The sequence below is a fragment of the Fundulus heteroclitus genome, chromosome 1 (assembly GCF_011125445.2).
Source record: "Fundulus heteroclitus isolate FHET01 chromosome 1, MU-UCD_Fhet_4.1, whole genome shotgun sequence".
NCBI classification, from domain to species: domain Eukaryota; kingdom Metazoa; phylum Chordata; class Actinopteri; order Cyprinodontiformes; family Fundulidae; genus Fundulus; species Fundulus heteroclitus.
This window is the reverse complement of record NC_046361.1, coordinates 19583000-19610829: the sequence shown is the minus strand read 5'-3', so window position 1 is coordinate 19610829 and position 27830 is coordinate 19583000. Positions and strand designations below refer to the sequence as shown.

At 41.7% G+C, this 27830-nt stretch overlaps 2 protein-coding genes across 5 annotated transcripts in view; both read right to left on the bottom strand.

The window, feature by feature from the left end:
* The window catches only part of asb8 (ankyrin repeat and SOCS box containing 8), a 27535-nt gene extending 21446 nt beyond the window's left edge, over positions 1-6089 (bottom strand). The window contains exons 1-3 of one of the 2 annotated variants that reach the window (XM_036137292.1): positions 6009-6089; positions 3446-3622; positions 3248-3352 (exon numbers count right to left, since the gene is read on the bottom strand). In XM_036137292.1, coding sequence (XP_035993185.1) covers positions 3248-3352; positions 3446-3574 — 234 coding nt within the window. In that variant the 5' untranslated portion in view covers positions 3575-3622; positions 6009-6089. Of the gene's footprint in view, positions 1-1180; positions 1296-3247; positions 3353-3445; positions 3623-6008 lie in introns of those variants that run through there. The other variant, XM_036137299.1, reaches the window with a different exon arrangement.
* Positions 1-27830, bottom strand: part of LOC105931760 (la-related protein 4) — a 42043-nt gene that overhangs the window by 4318 nt on the left and 9895 nt on the right. The window contains exons 5-17 of one of the 3 annotated variants that reach the window (XM_012870593.3): positions 27370-27506; positions 27169-27272; positions 26961-27071; positions 26825-26878; positions 26515-26724; positions 24883-24986; positions 24622-24663; positions 22731-22961; positions 13733-13787; positions 13486-13638; positions 13255-13400; positions 12927-13146; positions 8544-11162 (exon numbers count right to left, since the gene is read on the bottom strand). In XM_012870593.3, coding sequence (XP_012726047.2) covers positions 10761-11162; positions 12927-13146; positions 13255-13400; positions 13486-13638; positions 13733-13787; positions 22731-22961; positions 24622-24663; positions 24883-24986; positions 26515-26724; positions 26825-26878; positions 26961-27071; positions 27169-27272; positions 27370-27506 — 1969 coding nt within the window. In that variant the 3' untranslated portion in view covers positions 8544-10760. Of the gene's footprint in view, positions 1-8543; positions 11163-12926; positions 13147-13254; positions 13401-13485; positions 13639-13732; positions 13788-22730; positions 22962-24621; positions 24664-24882; positions 24987-26514; positions 26725-26824; positions 26879-26960; positions 27072-27168; positions 27273-27369; positions 27507-27830 lie in introns of those variants that run through there. The other 2 variants (XM_012870594.3, XR_004931077.1) reach the window with 2 other exon arrangements.

The window sequence follows — 27830 nt, the reverse complement described above, 5'->3', positions numbered from 1 at the left end:
GGACAGAGCTGGCCCTCCTAATTGAGTTTTATCCAGCCGCTCCTCTCAGCTACAGATCACCTGCTGCTCCAACAGACCACACCACAGAAAATGGCTGACGTTAGGAAAATGTACCACCTAACTGCTTGTTCGTTTATTCAGGAAACTAATGAGACTTATTGATATTAATAAATCAGAGACAGAATTTTAGGTTAATCGAAATGTGTTAGATGACTTGAATAGTACAAAACATGTATCGCTACATGGTTCTTCCTCACTTCCACCAACAGCAGGGGCCTCGTGTGCATTAGATTCTAACTTATCCCTGACAAAATATTATATAGCGTATTACCTACGCTCTGAGGTGGGATGTGTGCAGCACCGGAGCCTGCCCACATCCTGCAGTGTTGGGTCATCTTATCTGCTCTTCGTCTGCTTCTTTCTTGAAGATTTACACCTGCTTATTTCCCTCTTTGTGAGTTATGGCTCTCAACTCTCATTAAAACAAAGTGCCTCTGTAGTAACAACATTCCTTAACACACTCTCATTATACTGATTTAACCTCCACTGTTTTGAATGAACACTGTGCTTCTGCAACACTTTACTTTCTCAGCACCACCAGAGTTAAAGAAGATCTTCAGGAGCGCTCCTTGCGCTCCAAAAAAACCTCTTCATCAATAAGTTTTCAGTAAAAATTATGAATGCTTTAAAATGATGAGATGAAAAAAAAACAGGTTTCTTTGTCATTTTAACTTTTTTACATCTCTGCAGTGTCCAGCAAAAAGCAAAGTTGACACTGCTGCTGAGAATACCGTAGGTATACAGGTTTCTGTAAAAAAAAAAAAAAAAAAAAAAATACATACGTAAGTATAGACATAAATTGCATTATTATTATTCTGCTATTTTCTAGCTGTGGACACACCTGTAAATTTGATTTTTAATCGTAAAGAGGTTATTTTTTACCTTTTTAAAAAAAAATTAAAATGCTAAATGAAAATAAAAGACAAAGAATTAATGGACAGTGACATTCCAAACACTCTCCAAGAATAAATTTCACTCTGTCTGGATGATGTGAAACAGATGTATGCATCTATAACCTGTTTTAAAAGAAATAAAAAAACTGAGAAATTGTAGGACACAATTAGATTAACAATAAAAAATTATTCCCCCCCCCTCCCCCATTACCTCGTCAGTGAGCCAGTTACTTCCCTGCATTGTTCAGAAAGAGGTGTCATACAGCCTGTAGGACCGCACGACTGCTCCCACCTGCTGATCATCACTTACAGCCAGGAGCCTGATAACTGTGGGCCAAGAAAGAATAGTGGATTTAAAAAAAATAAATAAACTTGATAGCAATGCTCTTTATGATCTGAAAATTACCGACAGGCTCTGGTAATGTTTTATTAGTTTGTGAAGCTCCTGTGCTGGAGATTCATCTAACAGGCGGATATTTTACAAAATGAGAAGTGATGTAATTCTGTTAACATTAATTCAGGTCAATAAAAACAGAGTGAATTTGTAAAATGTATATGGACAATTCTAACAAATAAAAAAAATATAAAAAAAGGCATTAGCTTTTCACCCCTCGCCTCATTTACAGGTTCTCTCCCCTGATCTGACAGAATATGTTTTGGGCATCCATGCGTATAGATTCATGAGTACAGAGACCTTCCAGCTTCTGCTGCTGACTTGGTTTGAAGTGGAAAACCTTAAACTCACTTGGACAAGTAATCCGTGGTAGTCAGAATATATTGATGACCTTCAGATGTTTTTGACAACAGACCCATCAGGTCAATGCCCAGACAGCTGACAGCTATCAATGTAATTACAGTTTATTAAGAATTTTCCAATGTGCATCAGTCGTAAAAGTAGTACATGTCTTGCTTATATATAAGCATGACATACAGTATATAGCTGTGGACAAGTGGAGTAATATGTTGTTTACGGCTATATCGACAATATTACAGACATAAAAATAAAGCCATTTATATGCCTACAAGCTCTCTGTCATTTAAACCTAATAAAAGAAGTAATACAAAAACATAAGGGAAATAAGACAAAAAATAAATTAAACAGGACTTACCGTAACGTTCGATGAAATAAACAGATGAATTAAACCTCGTAGGACGTCTTGATAAGAAATCTCTCAGGTGACGACCTGTGACGTAACCGTCGGTCCAGGCCGTCGCTACGGGTGCTTCATACAAAACCTTCTCGTTAACATTTCTGAACAATTTGACACACTGCTGGGTGTTTTGCCGCTATGGTGCTCCTGCGTCTTCTGTTTTGGTTTTTACTTGGCTCTCTCGTGCCTCATAAAACTACTTCCGGGTCACCTCATAGTTCAAAACAAAATTGGAAAAAAAGTATTTATACGCTCGTTATTTGTCTGCTCCATGTTTTGTTTCAACAGGGAAACAAGAAGAAGAAAAAACATTCTCCATTTTTCCATATTATTTTATAAAACGGATTTCTTAAAAAAAAAATTGTTCTTCGTTTTTTCATTGTTGGTTTCGATTTAAAAAAACAAATGAATGAATGATGCACAGATTGTTCTTAGATGTGCCATATAACTAAATTTGACACAATTTGCTCCTAGCCTGCTATTATCAGTGTTTGGTCACAATAATGCAAATCCTGTACCGTGCTAAACCAGGAAGAAAAAATCATGGTTACAACAAATGTCTTTCTAAGTTGCTATGAACTCATGTCTTTGCTTTTTGATGGTCAAAAGGGGGGAAAAAAAACAAGACTTTTGATATTTTGACCGGCATCAAAATGTGTTTAAGGTTTAAAAAGCATGTTTTCTCTCAGTAACTTGAAACCGAAAGCAATCAACGGAAAAAAAGCAGAGTTGGACTGAGGTAAACCAAAGATGAAAGATCTCATTCAAATATAAATCAAGATCAAATGTGTACTTTCAGAAACTTTTTCTGTTTTTACAGACCGAATAAAGTCTGGAAACTAAAACGTTCTTCCATACACAATATTCGTTTCTTTCCTTATCAGACTTGGAGAATTATAAAAATCACATTCCTTACTTTTCTAGACATGTCAAGACGGCGTAGGAACACTGAAACCTGCTATAACATAAACATTACTGGTTTTCCTGAGCTACAAATAACCCTACAAACCCCATCTTTTTGTACAAGTGCTTTAGGTTAACATGGACAAACAAGTTTAGCCCCATGTGAGTGATCCTTATCTGTCAGGTTGAATGCTTATCTAAAACTTTGTGGTATGGGGGGAGGGGGGGGGATAAACACACCTCAGCGCCCTTCTCCAATAGCAGCTCCACACAGTCAGCATCAGCTACCATACAGGCACAGTGCAGTGGTTTGAGGGTCCCGTGCATCCGGTTCACATCAGCGCCCTAAGGACAGGAGATAAAAGATGCCAAAAATCACTGAAAGCAGCTGAGACGCTTTTCTTTTTCTTTAACTTCAAGCACAATGAGCCAACATACCTTACGAATCAGATCCTCCACGTTGTCGTGTGGAAAGGAGCGGATGGCTGCGATGGTGCGGATGAGCCGCTCGGACAAGGAGTATTTACTCTGAATGCTCTGCATGATGTACCACATAGTAGAGCTCATGTGTAACAGAGGACCATGGCACCCAGGCAGGGGTGGCGATGCAACACACTGAAAGAACATTTATTTTTAACGGTTGAGGTTACACGTCGCTAACCATGATGAGATCATGCAATGCATCAATAATAAATGTGAACGCTCACACTGTTCAGTGCCTAAATGGACGTATTAATTGATCATGTGGCACTTATGGTCACTTAGAAAGATGAACGCTTTCTTCCTAACAACCTTTGTCTATGTTAAGGTAATTTTGACCAAATATGGAAAATATAAAATGTGAGAATGTACAACTGGACTGTTGGTGAGGTTGGTCCGTCAAGATTTATAGGACCCATTTATTATTCTGTACTGTTACCCACCCATTACCCCATTGAGACTTTGTGTCTTGCCCATGGCCAAAAAAGACAAAAAAAAGACTGATCTAATGTGATAATTATATTGTATAAACGTGATAGTGTTATCCAGGTATGCTTTTTCGCTGCATGTTGTCTACTCAGGAAGTGCAATGGCAAATTTACAGGAGTTGATCAAGATTTACTTTATGCTCGGTCTAAGACACGGAGAGACACTGATGCTGCAGCACACTGTGGATGAGCTCATTATTAGCATGCACACACTAAGAAGAATCCTCAAAAGAATGGGACTCTGCAGAAGGAAAAATCAACCAGATACTCTAAATGTGGTGGCCTTCCTCATGACCAGCTGGAGAGTTGTGGGATTCTGCTTGGATATAAGTTTCATCATCTTACACATCTGTTAAAATGTCTGGACCTCAGGGGAGTGGAACGAAGGCAAAGGAGGAGGCTGATGCGACGCGTGTATATCAATCCTAGGGCCTAATTTCATGTGGCACGTTCACTCCTATGATAAACTGAAGCCGTTTGGTAGGAGCAAATAAAATGGACAGCCCCATCTTTTAATCCATCCTCTCCACTTGAATCAAAAATTTACCTGGAACGACACCATGTTCCTCTTATTCTTATTAAATGAGTCTTGTGGTCAATACAGACTGAAAGTATACTACTGCCACCATCTGGATAAAGTTATCATGTTTGTACAATATAATTATAATGCTTATACAATATAAGTATCACATTTATACAATATAATTATCACATTTATAGAATATAATTATCACGTTTATAGAATTTAAGTATCACATTTATACAATATAACTCGAGCCCTTAAGTGCACTTCCACCAGGTGTGCACTTAATAGAAGTGCGTGGGGTTAAGTGTGAGTATTGGGACAGGGCCCATATAGGGTGGGAGGCGTTTTGACGCTGCTTTTTTGAATCACCACATGATTGTAGCTTGCACAACACAAAGGTGCCAATAGCACAGCCCTTCAGCCTTTTTAGAACTTCAAAATGGAAAAATCTGGACCCTGGAACTAAATGTGAGTATTTGTACCTTCCGTTTCAATATTAATTAGTTTTTTTTAAATTACTCGCATCTTTTTTTGATCCCTTAGCTCTCAGATATGGTGCAAGCCAACAAAATAAAGGGACATCTGTCGCTGTTTTTTGTTTTAATCCCACCATTTTTATTAATTGATTAAATTACCAAATTACGTATTGGGCGTTGCTGCTGTTCAGGCCTTTGACACTTTAGTGAAATTGTGGGGATTGTGGAATAGTTTTGGGTGAATCGTTATCCAGTGTGTGTTTTGTTGTTTGTTTGGGTTTTTTTTATACTGTGCTTTGATGTGAAATCTTATCAGTTTTACCGGTTTAGCCTTGCATGTCATCATTGGTGAGTACTTGTTACCTTTAATTAGCTGTCACCTTCTATCAAATTGCTGCTGGGTGCTTTCTGAGGCTAATTAATAAATCAGCCTCCTTCACTTTATTCTCGACACCTGCTTTTATAGGACTATAGGAATCATTAGTTTTAGGTGTGTTCTTATACTCATTTGGGTTGACAGGTTAGTCAATTCCCAGAAATGTCTTTTATCAACTTAATACTTGTATACATAAATCGAAATAATAAAAAAAATGTAAAAATCCCATCTGTAATTTAAGCCTAACCTCTTCCTGAGGTCAGAACTATCTAAGTAAGTACGTCGTTTCCAATGCTGTTTCAGCAGGCTACCCTTTAGCTGTGAGAAGATTACACATATTTACTGTATAAATGCATGGCTGTAGCTGGTAATTTAAATAAAAACAGTGGTGCCCGGCCTCGCCTAAGCTAAAGTGTCAATGCTGGAACAATTATAGCTGGCTAAAAAAGCTGCTCTGGACAAAAAAAACAAAAACAACACCCCGGCTTGTCAGCTAGCTAACTAGCTAGCAGTAGCTAATGCTAGCTAGAAGAAAAATCAACGGCTAGTAGATGTAAAAACAAATGACAGCTCCCCCAAACGCTTGTAAACACGCCTTTAAACACACTTTTCATCAATCATGGATAAAAAAAATAAGCAGAGGGTAAAAACATACGGTAAAGCCCACGGACAGATCTTCTTCTGCTACTTTGTTTAATGGCAGATTTCAATCGTTGCTTTTAGGTGCATACCGCCACCTACCATATCGGAGGATTTACACTTTATATAAATAATAAAAGCGAAAGGAGGTGGAAAAAACTTAAATTCTACAAAATATTCCTATATTTCTAAGATACTGCATAACGGCTTTCTGTATATCCTGTTGTTTAACATTCCATTCTCTTCCTATCTGCCTTGTCTTTTGATCTTCATCATATTTCCTATACTGCAGTAGTACTTTCCAAAAAAAAAAGTAAAAAACAAAGCAACTGGACTTGTTTTTCGTAGTTGAAGATGTTTTGCTTCCTCTCCAGGAAGCTTTCTAAATTTTGAATTGAGAAAGCTTCCTGGAGAGGAAGCGAAACGTCTTCAACTACGAAAAACAAGTCCAGTTGCTTTGTTTTTTACTTTTTTCATGACCTGGATGACTGAGAATCTTCACCGGCACTGCAGTAATACATGTTCTACACGTTCTGTTATTTTTACATTCTAAACATTCCTCTGTTTTACTTTTTTTCTAGTACAAACCATGTTTTGTTTAATCCAGTATGATCTAATCTTAACCTAGTCAAACAAGTTTTCTCTCTTTGGCTGTGTCTACTCACACCTTTGGCATGAATAGATTTTTGTACACTATAATATTTCCTTCCACTTTTATCCATGTTCCACTTATCCTGCCATTTTTTCTTTAATTGTTGTTTCAGCTTCTTCTTTCCCATAGGGTATATTTATAATATCATTTGTTCTAATTGATTTTTTTTTAGCTATTTTATTTGCTCCCTAGTTTCCATTTATATCTACATGGGCCATAACCCAGCAGAATTTTTCAGAACATTTATGTACAGTTTTTGTAATCTTAATGAGCTTTAATGAATTTCTAATAATAAATCTTCTCTTTCAGATTTTATATTTTGGATACTGTGAAGGGCTGCCAAAAATCAACATAACTACTCTATCCGGTCTTGGTTCATCCACTGTAATCCTAGAATTATTGCCACCAGGTAATCTTCTCCCAATGCTTACCTTCATTGTTGGTGTGTATAAATATGCATCAGTGATTGTTTACTTGCTCCCCAATCTTTTCCTACTGCTCTCATGAGATTTCTACTTTTTCAACATGTGTTTTCCATATTCCTTTTTGGTCTAGCCATATACCCAGATATTTAAATTGACTTACTATCTCCATTCTGTGACCATATAATTTCAGTCTCTGTCCTTTTCTTCTTTGCACACATCATATGGCAAGAATTACTTGGAGAGAGTTTAAAGCCCCAGTTATATGGCCATTGTTACATTTTTATTGGCTCCTTGATTTTATTCCTTACTGTTATGGAATCTCGTCCTCTTGTCCAAATGGCCCCGTTGTCAGTATACAAAGCTAACCCAATCCTATCCAAATTTATAAAAAATATAATTAATCATATTAAATAATACTGGACTAATACTACTACCATGTGGGATTCCATTGTTGATTTCAAATTGCTTCGATATTTAAGATTCTACTTTAACTCTGAATCTTCTGTCAGAAAATCTTAGACCCAATTATAAAATCTACCTGGAAAATCACTTTTCCTGGCTTTAAAAAAAATCTATGTGCATGCATGCACAACACACAAAAATATGAAGAAATTATTGTTGGTGTGTAACAAAGGCTTAGGATTGTACGTGTGAGAGAGAAATACACACAATCCAACTTGTTTATTAAAATATAAAAAGGTATTAATTTATACATTAATTTGTAATACCACATGTCTGTTAAATAGCATTAAACAATGTATTTCAGTATGAAATCACGTATTTATACATCAATATCCCATATATCTGTTAAAGAGCATAAATCTATGTAATATGTTGTTTAAACAATGTAATGTTTAAACAACCAGCTGATGGTGCGTCTACCCAGGAACCGTATGGTCAGAGTGGACCGCAAAGTATGGAACACCAAAGTGCTCAAAATGCAATAAGAAAAAAAAAATTCTACTTGAATAAAATGTAAATATTTATAGTGAATGAAATTGTGAAATAACAATGCTTATAAAAAAAAAAAACCCACTCGTTGTGATTAAATATTTTTAATTCTTCCAAATTTTGGATAACAAAGCATTTATTTCACGTGTGTTTTCCACAATATACCTTTTTTTTTTAAGTCATTTTTTCAGCAGAATCACTTCATCTGCCAATCAAGAGAAACGGGGTGGGACGAGCAGTAGGATTGGCTGGCTCTTAGCTTCCCATCCAAAAGCCATCCAGCTTTGTTCAAGTCATGCCTGAAGCTCTTAATTCAGGTCTGCATCCTTTGAATAAATTTATTGTACATCGAAACCATGGTCCTTCAAACGCACATAATTTTCCAACTATTCAAATTCTCCAACTGTGAGCGGGTATAAGGCTTCATAGTGGGGTTTGCAGCCAGGACGAGGGAATGAACTAAAAGATGACACTGAACTGGGTTGTGTTCATGTGAGGAGGACAAACTTCACACAAGTGAGACTGGAGAGCCAAATCAAAATAATTTATTTTTGGTGACATTTCATACAGTTCTAAGATTGTGTCTCAAACACTTGGTTGATCGATTTCTACATTTCCTGTCGTCACCCCAACCCAAATTAAAAAAACAAACCAAAAAAAAAAAAAAAAAAAAAAAAAAATATTGCAGAGGGGGAAAGCAATTCCTGTAGATATTTGCAAGCCTGTCAATAACAACCATATGCTTCTAAAAATTATTTCACATTACTCATGAGTATGATTCTTTTTAAAAACAAGTTAGTGCATTTCTTTAATTATACTAAATCACTAGCTGCTCATACTCGGTAAGAAAAACTAAATAAACTAAAAATAACAGCCCCAGTGATTGGATACTCGTTTACTGCATCACCAAACCCAAAGTAAATGCATCAGGTATGTTTCCCTCAGCTGACATCCCGATCAGTTTACAAATGTCATTTGCTTGATTTTATTTTGAGAATACAATTTCACACAACTTTGGGGAAACCAGCCTACCAAGATTGGGAGAAAAGCGTTGTGCATTAAAATTAAAATAAATACATTTAAAAAGCAATACATACAGTGAGTCAAACTTCATGTTCTAAGTCAACCTGTTTTTCAAAAATTACAAAAAAAAAAGAAGAAACAAACCTGCAAACTCACCCTAAAGCACAAAAACAATCTGATAAGATACCTGCCTGTCAAAACGCCTCTCTTCAAATTTAGTACTAGAAATAATTACATTCTCCCACACACATCTCTAGTGAAGGGTTAACAATAGAGCAAAGGCAACTAACACCTCTACAGCTTCAAGAATCCAGTTTCACTGAGCCAAAAAAAAAAAATTTAAAATAAAAATAAAAAATTCCCCAAGCTAAATTTATTTAGCGCATCTCATCAATAAAAATCAAAAAAATATCCTAGAACTATGATCGCAGGCAGCTGGCACATCGCAATGGGACAAATGCTCTTATTTTCCACAACTTGGCTGCCAGATATTGTGTAGCTATCGTCCCTAACTAACAGCACTCCTCAGTCTTGTTTTTTTTGTTTTTTTTAAGCTTTGTCACTATTAGGAACAATTCACAGATTAAGCTTAACCTGAATATCCTGTGATAATGTAGAAAAGCCAAACCTCTCCTGAACCACCAGGCACACTTAACAGTCAAATCTTACCATCAACATATAGGATTTCTCTCAGGAACCCCCCCCCCCCCCCCACCCAAATAAACATGTAAACAGAGAACCTGACTGATTATCAATGGTGACAAAGTTCTGAATTCATTGCAGTGGATCGACCCAAAATAGTTCTGATGAAAAGGAAAAAAAAAACGTACATGAAAAAACTTTGGACCAGGCGTTGCGGGTTCAGGCCAGCGGGCCTCGACTTGTATTTCGACTTCAAACAAAAAAAGCACACAGACGACCCGCGGTACGTGAACCGTTTCTGAATCCGATCCTAAATTAGAACCCCAATAACCGCTGCTGAACGCGTTTCGTTAATATACATTAGAAGAAGAACACGCCGTCCGTTCTCTGGACAATGATTCAGAATCTCTGCAGTAGAAATCAAGTTATCCGTTTCATTACATCAGTGCGACTCAAGCACTTCAATCATTTTTGCTCAACAATCAACGCATATGTAGACATCAGCCAACCCTTCAGTCACACCTGCAAACCTAAGCACACAAGGGGGACATAAAAAAAAGAAGAAAAAAAAAAAAAAGAAAGCCCAAAACTGATGTCTCTTTGCGTTAGTGATATCTTTGTATATGTACATGACATATATGCATGTTGTTTTTGTCTTAGTGCATATTGTTCTTGCAGACAAACATCTATTTTTTCAAAAAAAAAAAAAAAAAAATTAGGTAGAGGGCCATTTACGAGGCCCAGCATCCCACCTTCCCCAAGCAGAGCAAAAGCACGGCCTCCAGATGAATCGCACTTAAATGGTGTTAAGCTTAACGCCGGAGGCCCAAACAACACTTGTGTTCCTTTTTGAACTCCTCATGGAAGTTCATCAGGCGTCACTTTGCCCTCAAGTCCTGGGTGTTAGTCATTTTCAAAGCCTTTCTTTGGACAGTCTTCAGCGGGAAAAAGGTGGCTACCATAAAGTTGTTGCTTTTATTTTATTTATCTTTATATAATTTCATATATATTTATATATATATCCATGTATATATATATATATTCATACATAATTTTTTCTAGTCATATCAAGTTTTTACTTTGGCGATACTGGTGGTATGTTCTGCTCTTTGCCGGCGTGCCGGTAGCCTCCCTGAGGGGAGCCTCGTCGAGCCGGGGGCGGGCGCCGTTGGTCCCGGAACTTGAGCCCCCCTGTGCCTCTGGGCCCGTTGCTGCGATAGTAACCTTGAGAGTCACGCTCACGCGGCGGTCGGCTCTCTTTGCATTCCCACCCCCCCTCCTTGTCGTGGCCTCTCTCCTGCTTGTCCCCGGGGCTGGCGCTGGAGCCCAGCTCCTCGGCCTTGTTCACGCGCAGCTCACGTAACGGCTGGCCAGACGCCGTGCCGGAGGGAGCCTGGGCAGGGGCCGCGGGGGGAGCAGGGGGAGGGTCCTTGGGTGGCCGTTGGCACACTTCGGCGTAGCTGAGTTTACGGGGTTCCTGAAGAAAGAGAGATAGAAATAAATAAAAAAAACTTAAGGATTTGTGACTCAAATTGTTCTAATTCTAGTACCTTTAAAAAAAAAAAAAAAGTACAAAAAGGGCAGAGAAAACGTCAGGAAGTGTCCAGAGAGCGAGCTCTTATAAGAAAACCCAGCGCCGTGCCTGTTCTGCCAGACTGAATTGGCATTCAGGTCTGTTCTGGTGATTTGTTTGCAATGTTTTGTCAATTTGTGTAACAGAGAAATTTGATTAAATTTAGGACTGGACGACATAGAAAAAAAAAAAAAGCACATAGATAAAATAAAAATCATTTTGATCGATAATTATCAACAAATTCAAAAACATACATTTTAAGTGCAGCCCTGACCATTTTATGCTGTCGTTTAGCAACTTATTTTTACATACAGAACACACAAACACTAAATTTAAACTCACCCCTTTATTTAACCAACTTTATCAAAACTACAAGTTTTCAAAAACGAAAAAAAGAACGCCTGCTCTGAGCTCTGAAGGGGGTGGGGCTTAGTGATGGAGCATTCCTGGATCTGTTTGTGATTGGTTGGGAGGATTAATGACTGTAGTATTAACCTACATGATGAAGGGAAACTGTTATTCCATTTAACTTTTCATTAACCCCCCCCCATAATCGATATAAGTCAAATCGATCGATATATATTGTTACCAAATTATCGTCCAGCTCAATTAAAATGGTTTTGTAACAAAAAAGGCAAAATTAAAAAGGAAATTTTAAGACTTCTCATAGAAACTCTGACAGCTAAAGGATTTCTAACACAAAAACCAGGCATTTCTGCAAAGTTTGGGTAAAATGTAGCCCTACAAAAGATTGTAAACTCCCCATTGCTGCCTGCAGAACAAGAAGAAAGTGAGCTTTGATACATAGTAGCACGGTTTTTATTATGACTTAATTTAAATTTCCAGTTCTCTTGTTTAATACGTAATTATTAGTAATTTCTTTTCCATTTTTGCACTAAAACAAGAGTGCAAGTTGGAACTTAAGTGCACAAGGGTTCTATTTTACACTTTTTAATGAAAGAAAAAAAAAAAAAAAAAAAAAATTTAAAAAACCCAGACAGCAACATACAAGTGACAATTTGTGCACTTTTACGTTTGCAACCGTTTTCGCCACAGAGACAGCAAGGGCAGAGCTGTTGACACGCTGATGTTAGGGTCATTTTTTTTTTTTAGCTGCACGTTTCCTTTGCAACAAATGTTCACTAAAGACATGCTATCTTGTTGCATAGTAAGCAAAACATTTTTGATGTTTTTTTCCAAACATCTGATTAAATGTTTCCTCACATTTTCTTTCACGTATTTCTATAAAATAAAAGTAGCTGGCTGATAGATGATTCAGACAATAGGTATAGTAATCAGATTTATTCAAATTCACTAACATAATTGTTAACTGCAGCCCTACATCTGTCCTTTTCCTTTCTTTAAAATGACGAGCTGGCCCATCACCTAAAATCCATATAAAGATACACTGAGGCATGTGGCTGTGATGTGAAAAAGCTAAAGTAGCAAGAATACTTTTGCTAAGCCCCACTGTGCGATTTCTTTGGTCCAACCCTCAGGTGTCATATTTCTTTATGCTCATTGGGATAAGAGGGAACGTCCTGAACTGATGGCAGCAGAGAAACCAAGAGAAGAAATGCGATGAACTAAGAGCGTTTGTGCAGAAGCTCATAATCAGGAAGAAAAGCACAGAGAGAAATTGGTATAAAGGAGCAAACTTTTATTTACCTGTGCTGGAGCGGTAATAGTGGCTGTAGAAGGGGCGGGTGTGCTGGGGGTCACGGGCGTGGAAGCAACCGAGGGTTGAAGTCGTGACGTAGACGTGGGCTGTGAGGAGGAAGAGGAGGAAGAAGAGGAGGAGTTCACAGTCGTTGGAACTGGTGTGCACTGGGCTGCTTTGGACGCTGGGGGTTCAGACCGCTCCACTCTCTTCTCCTGATGGGTTATACTGTCAAGAACAAGCATTTCAGGGATCAGCACACCAACAGAAGCATCGGCGTTTCAACCGTTAATCTCTCAAAAGAAAAAAATAAAAGAAAAAATACTCAATATATACCGAGAAGCCAGAGAAGCAAGTGGTTGAGAAAGGGGTTTTGGGGCGGTTAGGGCAGGACTGGAGACAGCCACAGCCTCCTCTGTGGCCTGGGTTTGGGTCTGGCCCGTTCCTGGATTCACAGTGGCGTCTTTGTTGGTTTGCTCCGTCTTTAAAGATGCAAAAAGTCACAGAGATTATTACACCCTCTGAAAAGCAGAGCAGTCCGGGTGATGCCGAATTAAAACAACGTACCTTGTACAAACCACGCACGACATCGGACATTCGGTTTTCCAGCACGGGCTCCCCTTGCGTGCTGACCCCACAGCCGGGAAGAGGCGGGAAGTTGGTGGCAGCCAGGTCAAACTTTGGCGGAGACACCTTCACCTCAGCCAAGGGGACGGGCCTCTTTAAATTAAAACAGAGAACACGCAGACAGTGAGATCACGGCTGAAACGGCAAACACACAGCAGCTCTGCGGCAACGAGACTCGGCCATTTACCGCGGTCCGTTCATCTTCTCGCCTCCTCCGTGTTCCTCTGTACGTCGTGCTCCGTCTGAAAGGCACATAACCAATCCGTAAGCCATTCGTATACAACAACAATTTGATGGTCTGAACACTGATTATATGGGCGGCGGACATTTTTATTTCGGACCATTAAATTATCTCAACATGTTTGTCAGACTTCTGTTCGTCGTGAAGTTGGCGCTCCCTTTTTAAAACTCGACAGCTGAACTTTATTTCTGCACATTTTAATTTCCTCTCATCTCATTTTAAGTGATGTAGATTTTCTGACTCCTCAATTTATTGAACACTGCCCTTCTATTTTGGACAGCAGCTGTCCTTATACAAAGTGATTACCTGCTTCTAACTCCACACCGTGTGTAAATGATAGCAGCCGCTGTTTAAAGCGTACTTCTAGATAAACTGAACGTCTGTGGCAGAAAACCCATTTTTAGGTGCATCTACTGTACCTAAATGATCTTTTAGTTTCTTTTAATAATACAGTTTAAGAAACAAGGGCAACCTATTATTTTAATTTGATAGAAGGAAAGGTGACCAAGTCGTTATTTAACACTATGGTGGTCTTTACTACCTCAACACAGTCTCTATCTTCTAACCTTTTCCTTCTTATTTTACAGACAAATTCAGTAAGTTAAGAAATAATATTCCTCCCCTACATCTGGGTTGTCATTTCCCTCTCCAGGTCAGCCTGTAATTTTAGGCTGTTTCCAGCCACCGTCCCATCCTGAGCTGGTTAAGCCTGTGAGCATGATGATGGCAGCCTCTTGCTCTTTGGACATTTTACCAGCAGGCTTATTTGATATTTCAGCGCTAGGTGTACCCAACATGGTAAATGTCTTTTTAGCTTCTGGTCAGGGATCCATTAGTCTGAAGAGCGCCGTCATTCACACAGTCTTAAAAGGCCAACATGGACCCTTCCCTTTGCAGAAGTTACAGACCCATTTCAATGCTTCCTTTTCTGGCCAAGATTTTAGAGAAGGTTGTGGTCAAACAATAAACGGTGGCTATTGAGCAGTGCTGCATTCTGGACCACTTTCAGCCAGGTTTTTGTAAATCCCACTCATTTGAGACTCTTAAGAGCCATTTCAGTTGATATTTTGATGCAGGCGAATGTTGTGTGTGCTTATGTTAGATCTGACTTCAGCCTTTGGTACTGTTCACTAGGGCTGAACGATTTTGGAAAAATAATCTAATTGCGAATTTTTTATCTCAATATTGTGATTGTTTTTTTTTTCAGTTTAATTTATCATATCTTTTTAAACATATACAAACAAATCAATCTGTTTCATCGCTGTGCAGATAGGGCGCTATAAGAGCCACTGCGCTTCAACCCAGAGTAGAAATGATTGCGTTCTGCCTACGATATATTTCAACCAAAATTGCGACTTGATTTTGACTTTTCTCTGCATTAACCACAAGCAACAAAAATGGCCTCTAGATAAAGTTGATTGTGAAGGAGGACTATTTAAAAACAATAACTTTTAATGGTTTTTATTAATCAGAATATTATTCTAGAGAACAGCTTTTAATTGATTTGGACATCAAACCTTATTGAACATAAAGTGCAAAGTGCAACCAACAAGCAAGTCTATGTATTAAACTGATTGACCGGGACTTAATGCTATGGTGAAATTCCTGAAAGTTTCTGGTAAAACAGCATGATTATATAAAGTCTAAAACAAGTAATAAAATTAGATTGTCTCACTGCTGCAACTCTCTTCCCTTCCATGTGGAGGCAAACCCACTTTAAACATGTTACTGACGCCTAAAGGAAGCGTCTGATTAATTAATTGTTATATAGCCAAAAATTGCAGACCTCTGCGATTTGGAAATTGCGTTTTTAAAATTGCGATTAATTTTGCAGCCCTACTGTTGACCATCCAACCCTGCTACATAGGCTGAGGTGTTGGGCTGGCGTTTCAGGCTCTGCTTTAAAATGACTGTCCTCATACTCGTCAGATAGGTCAACCTTCTTGGCTGCGTCTACTTATAGATCCCTTTCCTGTCCAGTGTGATGTTCCACAGATTGCACATGTGCTTAGCGAGTTACCAAGGAGGAGCAATGGAGCAGAGCAAGTCAGCAACGGCCAGCAGAGAAAACGTCGCCTTGTAGACCTGGTTAGTCTTCGTCCATGGTGAGCTCTCACTTTACTGCTGGGCGTTGCAGGAGCTACGTCTATTGTCGCCATCTTGCTTTCCCCAGTACTGGCAGCAGATGGCACAATAATGTTTATGTCTGCTGATCGCGCCCGGTGCAAAGTTCTTCTCAGGCTCAAAAAGGACTAAGATAACACTATCAGGACAAACGCTTGACGTACTTTTTTTTTTAGATTAATAAATGTTTTTACTCAGTTTTCTTTTTATGGTCAAAACGCATGACTAGACCCCTTTAACACAGTTGCTTAGATTAAAAATTAACTGATAACAGAAGCCCGATATGTGGGTACATGATCTTAAAAGGCAACAAATGGCATAGTGAAGGTGGAGCATCCCTCTTACACCTGAACCACCCTTCTTGTGTCACCCTGGACCAAAGCTAACAAACAGGACAGAACCAACGAGCATAATGAGCTGTAATGTAGAACCGCCCTGTAGCTTTAGACGGTAAAACAGAGCCGGCCACACAGTGGGGCCCTCAGTGGTTGGAACGAAAGCTTGGTGGCACGGTCTTTTGCTCATGGGCATCAGTATGTTTTACCTAAACTTTATAGTTATGTAGTGGAGAAATTATGATTGATCGTCTCAGTCATCCCTTGCTGTGGTTCCCGGTTGAGTGATGCTCCTCCTGCCTCTCACGGATCAGCCCCAGTGTTTTTAAACGTTACTGGGCCTTTTTCCAAGAAAGCCCGCAATCTCGTCAGTGGCGTCTTGAAGCGAATGCTGTTTTCCTTTAGTGTCCATTTATTTTCAATTTATTACTCAATAAAAGTTAATTGTGGACATGCCGTAAATCCCAAGACCAGGCCTCCTTCAGCGTTTCCCCCAGAAAACGGGTTGTCTTCAGTAAAGACAATCCCTATGGCCGTGTCCCAGATGTATGTGAGTGGAGCTAGGCGGAGCGAGACATGCATCTGGCTGTTGTCAGGTTAACTTCACTCACCACCAAGCAGCTTGAATTCAAAGTTTTGGTCCATTTCTGGTCTCCATCTCGCCTTGAGGTTTCACTAGCTTCAGCCTTCCTCTCAGATTCTCTGTTATTAGAGTCCATGTTCTTATTTCATTATTGAAGTATTTTCCTTTACTGTGATATTAATCGAGTAAGGACCATTGGATTTAAGGCTCAAATCCGGAAGCTTTGACAGTTTGTTACCAACTTCTTGGTTGCAAAGAAACTTTACAGCAGCCAGAAATCGTCAATATCCGAGTAGTTTTAGCAAGTTCACCAACAATATAAAACCTACTTTTAAACTGTGCTTTAAAGGAAAACACTGCAGGTTTCATTCTAAAACGTAATTATACCTTAACCTGTTTATTTTTTAATTCCCCCCAAAAAAGGCTGGCATTTTGTGTTTTTTTTTCCAAATCATCTATGGTCTAATCCCTCTTAATCAAATTAATTTTTCAAAATAAAAACCTATTCTACTCTGGAGCCCTTTTGAAAGTCTACAACATAATGACAAAAACTAATCTATTTTCAGAAAATAAACTCCTTTTGACTAAAGTAAAAAAAATATTAAAAAAATAAAAATCTACAAAAATTGTACACTTCTGTTCGTCCTTTTAAAAAAAGTCCATGGAGCCAATTTATAACAAATTCTGAGAAAGTGACCTAAAATACTATTAAAAGAAAGTAAAAAAATCGATTCTATTTATTACAGTTGTATAAATTCAATAAAGTCCTGTCTAACTAATAAGACAACCACAATGATAACTTTGTCCGTCCGTCCGTCGTCTTCCGCTTATCCGGGGTCGGGTCGCGGGGGTAGCAGCTTCAGTAGGGAGGCCCAGACGTCCCTCTCCCCAGCCACTTGGGCCAGCTCCTCAGGAGGAACCCCAAGGCGTTCCCAGGCCAGCCGGGAGACATAGTCCCTCCAGCGTGTCCTGGGTCTTCCCCTGGGCCTCCTCCCGGTGGGACGTGCCCGGAACACCTCACCAGGGAGGCGTCCAGGAGGCATCCTGACCAGATGCCCGAGCCACCTCAACTGGCTCCTCTCGACGTGGAGGAGCAGCGGCTCTACTCTGAGTCCTCCCCGGATGACTGAGCTCCTCACCCTATCTCTTAGGGAGAGCCCAGACACACTACGGAGAAAACTCATTTCAGCCGCTTGTATCCGGGATCTCGTTCTTTCGGTCACGACCCAAAACTCGTGACCATAGATGAGGGTAGGAACGTAGATCGACCGGTAAATCGAGAGCTTCGCCTTTTGGCTCAGCTCTCTCTTCACCACAACGGATCGGTACAGCGCCCGCTTCACAGCAGACGCTGCACCAATCCGCCTGTCGATCTCCCGCTCCATCTTCCCCTCATTCGTGAACAAGACCCCAAGATACTTGAACTCCTCCACTAGGGGCAGCACATCCTCCCCAACCCGGAGAAGGCACTCTACCCTTTTCCGGTTCAAGACCATGGTCTCGGATTTGGAGGCACTGATTTTCATCCCGGCCGCTTCGCACTCGGCTGCGAACCGCTCCGGTGAGAGCTGTAGATCACGCCCTGATGAAGCCAATAGGACCACGTCATCCGCGAATAGCAGAGACGCAATCCTAAGGCCACCAAAGCGGATCCCCTCAACACCTTGGCTGCGCCTAGAAATTCTGTCCATAAAAGTTATGAACAGAATCGGTGACAAAGGGCAGCCTTGGCGGAGTCCAACTCTCACCGGAAACGAGTCCGACTTACCGCCGGCAATGCGGACCAGACTCTGACACCGGTCGTACAGAGACCTGACAGCCCTTATTAAAGGGCCCGGTACTCCATACTCCCGGAGTACCCCCCACAGGATCCCCCGGGGGACACGGTCGAATGCCTTCTCCAGATCCACAAAGCACATGTAGACTGGTTGGGCAAACTCCCATGCCCCCTCCAGAATCCTGCTGAGGGTATAGAGCTGGTCCAGTGTTCCACGGCCAGGACGAAAACCACACTGCTCTTCCTGAATCCGAGATTCGACTATCCGACGGACCCTCCTTTCCAGAACCCCTGAATAGACCTTACCAGGGAGGCTTAAGAGTGTGATTCCCCTGTAGTTGGAACACACCCTCCGGTCCCCCTTTTTAAATAGGGGGACCACCACCCCAGTCTGCCAATCCAGGGGAACTGCCCCCGATGTCCACGCAATGCTGCAGAGCCGCGTTAACCAACACAGCCCCACAACATCCAGAGCCTTAAGGTACTCAGGGCGAATCTCATCCACCCCCGGAGCCTTGCCACCGAGGAGCTTTTTAACAACCTCGGCAACCTCAGCACCAGAGATGGGAGAACCCGACCCAGAGTCCTCAGGCTCTGCTTCCTCAATGGAAGACGTGTTGGTGGGATTAAGGAGGTCTTCGAAGTATTCCGCCCACCGACGCACGACGTCCCGAGTCGAGGTCAGCAGCACACCACCCCCACTGTAAACAGTGTTGGTACTGCACTGCTTCCCCCTCCTGAGACGCCGGATGGTGGACCAGAATCGCTTCGAAGCCGTACGGAAGTCTTTCTCCATGGCCTCTCCGAACTCTTCCCACGCCCAAGTTTTTGCCTCGGCGACCAGCCGAGCCGCCTGCCGCTTCGACTGCCGGTACACATCAGCTGCTTCCGGAGTCCCACAGGCCAAAAAAGCCCGATAGGACTCCTTCTTCAGCTTGACGGCTTCCCTCACCGCTGGTGTCCACCAGCGGGTTCGAGGGTTGCCGCCACGACATGCACCGACAACCTTGCGGCCACAGCTCCGACTAGCCGCCTCAGCAATAGGGTGTTTTCACTGACGTCACTGGCCAACTTCCGGTCCGCCATATTGGGTGGCACACTTCCTTATCTCTAGTTGTCTTACACGTATTATCGTATCGCGAATGGATAAGTACGCCAGCACGCTAGAGCGACCAGATAAGGACGTATATCTGAGGAAATGTTCCGTGATCGACCATATGGACCCCTATGCCCTCCACGGTGCCTTGTTTAGCCGTAATCCAGATGCATTACCTGGTGTTCGGTGAAAACCCTCTGCACACTCTTGAGGAAATGAGAGCTTACAAGGGTCTAGAGGCTCACAACCAGTTCACATCTGGTTATGTGCATCAAGGAAATCGCCATCATACGTGGACGGGTGAGTTTTAATAAGATGGTAAAAATGTAAACAATCCGACGCAAATGTGTCGCATGCTTCTGCGGTGGCTGGCGGCCGGCGGCGGCGGTGCGCGAAGGCGCTTGGCTGCAAGGCCGATCGACGCCGCTCGCGGCTTTAATTATTTAAGCAGAACAATGACCAGTGCAAAATTAAGTTGTATTTACCGTATTGGCGCCGGTAGGAGCTGCAGATCATAAAGCCAGCAAACAGTGGGAACACAGCAACTCGTTCAAAGGTAAGCTGCACTCGGACGGGCTCTGGCCCATGCTAGTTTAGTAGCTGCTAACCGTCAGTGCTAACAACCACTCGCGCATGTAATGTACTTTTAACTTGCTGCTATGTGTTTCAAACGTTTAGAACACACTCTCATTGACATCGGGATACTGTGGAAAGTTATGTTCGGTCGACTTACAACCGCGATCCAAGCGAGCCGACGACTCTTTGTTATCTCTAACAGTTGTTCTCCGTGGTTGCGCCTCCAGGCAGGAAAGCGGTGGAAAATTAATCTGTTTCTATGTTTTTCCCATGGCGATCATGTGTTGCGCTGTTACAGCCCACAATACAGCAACGGTTTACCATGGTTGAAATCAAGTTAAGGTGAAATTAATCAAATTAAAACACGGCTGAGAGAGGGAGTACAGTATGCGGTAGTAATAGGCAGTAGAGGCGGCGGAGGCAGTCAACACGACAGCCGCGGAAAGTAATAAGTCATAACGCCCAAGCCCTATTATTAATATATTCTTCTTATATGTTTTAAATACTTAACAGTTAATTACCTGTGACAAAGTGAGCACCGCAGACTCTGGCGTATTCCAGCTTAACACCGTCCAAATCGGACCTGGATATCCGTGTCAGCCATAGGTGACGGCGTTGTTCAGACAGCTTTTTTTTTTTTTCACACTGATTCACTATTACGGCTGGTAGGCGATAGAAAGAGCGTTGATCTCCACCTCCACGGGCCGTGCAACCAACCATTAAACACGTTTTCCCCATTGTTCACTTCCAATACTGCCTAAGGCGTCATACAATGCAGGTCAACGGTGCGAAACGACTGCCACCCAATATGGCGGACGCGCTGAGTAGTCACGTGAGCGTGACGTCAGCTGAAAACCCCCTATAGAGGCGTGGAACATGGTCCATTCAGACTCAATGTCACCCGCCTCCCTCGGGACGTGTTTAAAGTTCTCCCGGAGGTGGGAGTTAAAGCTCCGCCTCACAGGGGACTCCGCCAGACGTTCCCAGCAAACCCTCACAGTGCGTTTGGGCCTGCCCGGTCGGACCGGCTTCCTCCCCCGCCATCGGAGCCAACTCACCACCAGGTAGTGGTCGGTGGAGAGCTCCGTCCCTCTCTTCACCCGAGTGTCCAAGACATGCGGCCGCAGGTCAGATGAAACGACAACAAAGTCGATCATTGAACTGCGACCTAGGGTGTCCTGGTGCCAAGAGCACATATGGACACCCTTATGCTTGAACATGGTGTTTGTGATGGACAATCCATGACGAGCACAGAAGTCCAACAACAAAACACCACTCGAGTTCAGATCAGGTGGGCCATTCCTCCCAACCACGCCCCTCCAGGTCCCACTGTCATTGCCCACGTGAGTGTTGAAGTCCCCCAGCAAAACGAGGGAGTCCCCAGGAGGGGCACTCTCCAGTACCCCTTCCAAGGACTCCAAAAAGGGTGGGTAATCTGAACTGCTGTTTGGCGCATAAGCGCAAACAACAGTCAGAACCCGTCCCCCCACACGAATGCGGAGGGAGGCCACCCTCTCGTTCACCGGGGAAAACCCCAACGTGCAGGCACCGAGATGGGGGGCAACAAGTATGCCAACCCCAGCTCGGCGCCTCTCACCATGGGCAACTCCAGAGTGGAAGAATGTCCAGCCCCTCTCAAGGAGACTGGTTCCGGAGCCAGAGCGGTGCGTCGAGGTGAGTCCGACTATCTCTAGTCGGAACCTCTCAACCTCGCGCACAAGCTCAGGCTCCTTCCCCACCAGAGAGGTGACATTCCACGTCACCCTCAGATCGACCCTCAGATCTCATAATCTGAACGCTCATTGGGATGGGAGAGAAGTGCCTGGCTTTGGAAAGATAGAGCAGAAGATTGAGAGGAAAGAAGGGGAAAAAGAAGAGAGGACCAAAGCCATTTAACTTCCTCCCATTTTATCCCTCTATGCGCTTAATGATCTCATCATCGGGTCGAACTTATTCATCAGGCTGTCTGTCGGCTCCACGTCCCATGATAACTTTGTTTCTGCCATAAACTGTTAAAATGCTGAACTTCTTTTAAGATCATTTTCCTTACATTATTGCACTTATTTTACGCTGTATCTGGTCAATTTATTTATCTGCTTACATTTTTACACTATGTACATTGATTATTTTTACTACTGAAAAAAGAAATCATTCCATTCATCTTGCCCTATTTTGTGTGAAACTTAAATTGATCTACAATTGATTAGAATTGTAATCATGTCAATCTAAAAAAAAAAAAAAAAGACTACAGAAGGAAAACCAATGCATTGCATCAAAGATTCACTTTTATTCAATGCCCTGTCCTAATCTTTATTCTAATACATACATGTCTCAAAAGCTCACAGTACACACTAAATACCACCACTTTTCCAATTCAGTGACCGAATTGTTAAAAAAAAAAAAAAACACTTCCGCTGTTTAAACGATACAGAAATGAGGTTTAACAAGTTTACCTTCCGCGTCCAGCCATGCTGCTGTCGTCGCTAGGATCCAGATGTGAGGAGGAGGAGAGCTGCGAGAAGGCTGAAGAAATGTCCACGGTCGTCTGACTAGGGTTGGTGGTGGGGGCACCGACGGAGGGAGGCTGTGGGCTGCGCAGCCCAGTCAGACTCTCCAGTGGAACGGGCGTTATGGAGGCTGCCGTCACCACCTCGCTTGTCCTGACTTGGGGCTTTACGTGGTTTCTGTTCAAAGTGAAACAAAGTTCAGTTAAAATAACACTGATATTAAATGACCATGCACCATGGCTCAGGATGAGGTTGCTTTTACTCGCAAGCCCATTTACATGACAAGTTCCCAAACTTCTGAAAGATTCAAGCCATTTGGGGACATAGAAAGTGTCAAGGAAATTTCATTCCCTCCCCCATTATGATTTTAGCCTTTGCATTTAGTCAATGTAACATTCTCCAATAGAAACGCTCTCAACGACTATCATCGTTTCAAGTCTTGTGGTAAAGTTATAGAAAATTTAAATCAGGACAATGTTCTGCAAGTTCAATTAAGTAAGGATCCACCAGATTGGGTGGTTGTCCAAAAAGTGGAAAACAGGAGCAGGTCTGTATACAAAGTAAAGTTCCCACATCTGTGTGAGTTACTGCCAGGATTAGCCCTTTTCTAGGGAAATGGTCTAAGTTGCATTTTTTCAACTTTTTCACATATTTCTCCACAACGCAAATTTTACAGAAACATTTAGATACTTTGGAGGTTCACAAATACAATGGCTAAGACACGTTAAGCCACAAAAGCCCCATTTGAACTAAAGTGGTTCCAGTGCTAGTTCAGAGTTATGGCTCGAGTCCGTCTTAAAAACAACAAGAGCTGGGTTTAACCCTTCTACAGTCAGTGAGCCACATACTGCATTGAGTTTAAGCCACACACGAACCCCACAGACAAACATGGTGGTGGAAGCGTCATGCTGTAGAGACGTCTTCTCCCCTCCTAGAACTGGAACCACTTTGGTTGAAAAACACCCCATATGGTGAGTGAAGTTTACCTTACATACAGAAAACAGCAACGTGCAAACGACAAAGGAAACGATGGATCCAACCAACCAAAGCATAACGGTTTGCTGGACGAACCGCGTCCTTAAAACACGATGTAGACAAGCAGATGGTTTATCCGAGCCACATTTGGCCCTATGATTGGCTGAATGAGTGAGTACTGCCACCAATCATAAACTCACCAAGCTGAGCCGACACCACTTGAGTAAAACAAAAAGGTCCAATCAAAGTTTGTCAATATGAGTCATGTGTTTGATCTTTTAAGGAATCGACCCTCAGATCTCATAATCTGAACGCTCATTGGGATGGGAGAGAAGTGCCTGGCTTTGGAAAGATAGAGCAGAAGATTGAGAGGAAAGAAGGGGAAAAAGAAGAGAGGACCAAAGCCATTTAACTTCCTCCCATTTTATCCCTCTATGCGCTTAATGATCTCATCATCGGGTCGAACTTATTCATCAGGCTGTCTGTCGGCTCTTTCGTCACATTGACGTTTAATCAATGGTGAGAGCAGCAATAAAAAAAAGTTAATTACAATGGAGTTACAGTTACTGTGATGAATGCAGGAATATAAATGCAAAGAGGACGTGTTTGGTGCCAAGAGTCCTTAAAATGGCATTAACTCAGGCAGACCCAATCAAATGACAAAAATTCAGTAGTTTCATGAATTTGAATGGCACCAAACATCATCACAGCAATGAAAGGATTAATAACGACCCAAAACAAAAAGAAACATCCAATCGTCAGAGGGTGAGGTGCCGTTATGGGTTTAGTCATTTGGCTGCAGCAGCATGGTCAGACATGAGGGCAGCGATGAAGCTTATCATACAGCATGGTAGAGTGGTACCTGAAGGCATTTATTACATTCTTTCTTGAATACAGAGGGACACTGTGAGGACAGTAAGAAAGAGGGAGTGAAGAGCAGTTCCCTGTAGGGTTACATTTTCATCAGACAACACTGCACACGATCTGATGTTCACAGGCTAACTTAACATGCAAACACCACAAGTGGTAAATGCTACACTCCGATTAGAGTTATGTTTATGAAAACAGCAGGCTGAGATTTGACCCACAACTTTAAAAAAAAAAAAAAAAAAACCCTGCTTACCGGTTTCTGTTGAATGGGCGAGTTAGGTTAAGAGCGGTGGAGCCACCTTTGTAGTGTCCCGCCGAGCCAAATCCATTCACAAAGCTGGTGTTGGGAAACGGAGCCTGCGACCGCAGGAAAAGAAAGGCAGCTTTTACAAATCCTGCTTCATGTAGCAATTATTTCCTCAGCAACAGTCCAAGACTAAAAGGGAAATCCTGAAGTCTTCTATGTTTAAGCTGAGAATAAAGTAATTTGTTCTGTCTAAAATCACAATCAGTGTCCACAATATGGCTTAGATGCAATATTTAATAGTCTATTGTGTTTAAAAAGTGATGCGTTCATGGCCTGCAGGCTAATATATTTAGCCAGAGCAACAGCGATGCAGTGCCCTTGACACCTACACCTTATATGGACGTTAGCGACAGAGATGCTAAAGCTAACATACAGCTGTGGGGACATCCTGTGGGGTTAATTACAGCTGTTTTCATTATCTACATCACATCCTTATAACCTGCAGCCTTGATTAAATACAACTGGGACATTTTAATGCAAAACTTGTACCTAGTTTGCCGTTACTGCCCGTTTAGAAATAGTCTGTAAATCATAGTTAATGATCTGGGACCCTTTTGTAAAAATGAAAAACAGCAGCGGGGTTAGATGCCCAGCATCTAACCCCGTTCCAGTTTGACAAAACCACAGAATAAAAAAAGAATAAAATCTGAGGATCTATAAAGCCAAACAAAAACAATCAGTAAAAACACTGAAATGACCCCATATTAAATAAATGTATATTTTCATTCATAAGACTTCTTGCAGAGACTCAAAATCCGTTTCCAAAAATTCTTATTTTTTTGTGGGGGGGATAGACAACAAAAATAATGAAATTTTAACTTTCCATTCAGACTGCTATATTTATAAAATCAACTTCCAAACTTTTCCCAGACCAATTAGCGACTCAGTCAATTTATTTTTATTTATTTGCACTGAATGTTGACAACAGGAAACGTTTTCCTCTAAATGCAGACTGCAGTGTTTCTGAAAATGCAAACTAATGCTGGAGCCGGTTACATTTCCTGATGGGACAGCCAATCAGAACTCCAGAACGGAGAGGCATGGATTGGATCAAAGTCAATATACAAGCTTAATCTTAATACCGCTTTCCAGAAACATACCACACAGACAGACCCATGTGACATTTTAAAGAGTGAAATAACACATAATTAGCTCATAAATCACAAACCACTGTCAAAAGTCTCAGTTTCAAAACTCCTGACTGCCCCGAATGCAACAGTTCTATTATAAGAAGCTAATGATAAATATGCAGAATCAAGAGTTTTCTGTACGTTTCCAATAACAAAGCTTATAAGGAGCATTTTCATTTCACACTTTGTTGCAATCTTGGATGCATCTTAAACATCTGCCACCCAGAAGTACACCAAGATCATTTACACTAAACTATATATTAAAACTTTGAGTACAAGCCCAAAAACTAACGTTATTTTTATATAATGAAACACTAAAATAATGATCACCAGGGAAACATTTCAGTAAAAGCAACCGGAACAAGGGAGACAATTTGCCAGATAAATTGGTCAATAAGGAATCAGAGCAACTTTATGGGGTCCATTAGGAGTTCAGGTTGTTTCTTACCAGAGGAGTTTCAAAGTAGGGTGTGGGTGAAGGTGTCCAGGTTGGAGGTACGATGCTGTAGACGGGGTACTGCTGCTGGGGGTAGACGTGCTGCATGTACAGTGGAGAGCTGTACTGGGACTGGTTCTGGGACTGCTGAGCGTATAAGCTGCTGTCCATGCTACGGTAACCATTCTTTGCAAAAAACGTGTTGATGGCCTTTATCCTCGCCTAAAAGAAAGGAGAAAAAAAAATTCAAACTAAAACAAACAGGAGAAATGACTAAAGGTTCCTTAAAAGCTCACAAACTAAACATTTCAGTGTAACTCACCATGATGGGTTTTCCCTGAAATGTTTTGACTTCTTCCCTTAAATACTTGTAAGCCTGGAAGAGTCAAGTCAAGAGTCTTATGAAATCGCTTGAGGTCAGCATCAGAGGGGGAAAGGAAAGGTCTGACCGGACGTACCTGCTGAGCATCTGTGTCCGACTGGAACGTGACGTACCAGTTGTTGTTGTGCGCAAACTCGACACTTATCACCTTCGGACAGTTGTCGTTTTTAAACAGTGACTCGACTTCCTGTGGGAGCGACACAAAGAGTCGGCATTAAAACCTACTGCTTTCCAAAAAAAAAAGGTCTAAATAATTCATGAATATGTGCACAACATCGCTGTACCTCTACAGGTGTGGTTTCAGGGACCTCTCTCAAGATGATGATGCATCGCTTGTGATTGGGTCGCACCTTTTCGCCCTTCTCGTCCACTTGTACCATCGGAGAAGCTGAAAAGGAAGATTTAACTATCAATACAGACACTGGGTCCTTCTTTTAAAATCATCAAACTCTGTTACAAACTACCATCTCCATCCTTTAACTTACATCTCAACACATCCAGGATGAGCTCCATGTCGGTGGTGAGGGCCTTTATGCCCTCCATGCTGGCTATTGTCCAAATGGGGACGAACTGGTCGCTGTCCATCTGAGACATGAGGTATAGGTCCTTGGAGAGGTTTTCTCTGAGTAACAAATGACAAATCCATGCAGATCAGGCTCATGTTGGTTTGTGACAGACTTTTACCATTCACAAGATGTAAGAAAGTAAACAAAAAAAATAAATAAACACTCAATTGCAATGAGATGCCAGAGGAAGTGAGAGTGACTAGAGCTTCTGATGTCGTGTGCAAAGCAGCGCCACCATCCTCCCCTGCACTCGTAGCTCCACTTTTTACCTGCTTTCAAGAAATTCAAATTTGTTGGGGATATGAGCGGCTGTGACACCAAGTCATGGAGTAGAAACTGAAGGAGTGCCACCTGTTAGTTTGATCAAGGCAGCGCGGTTT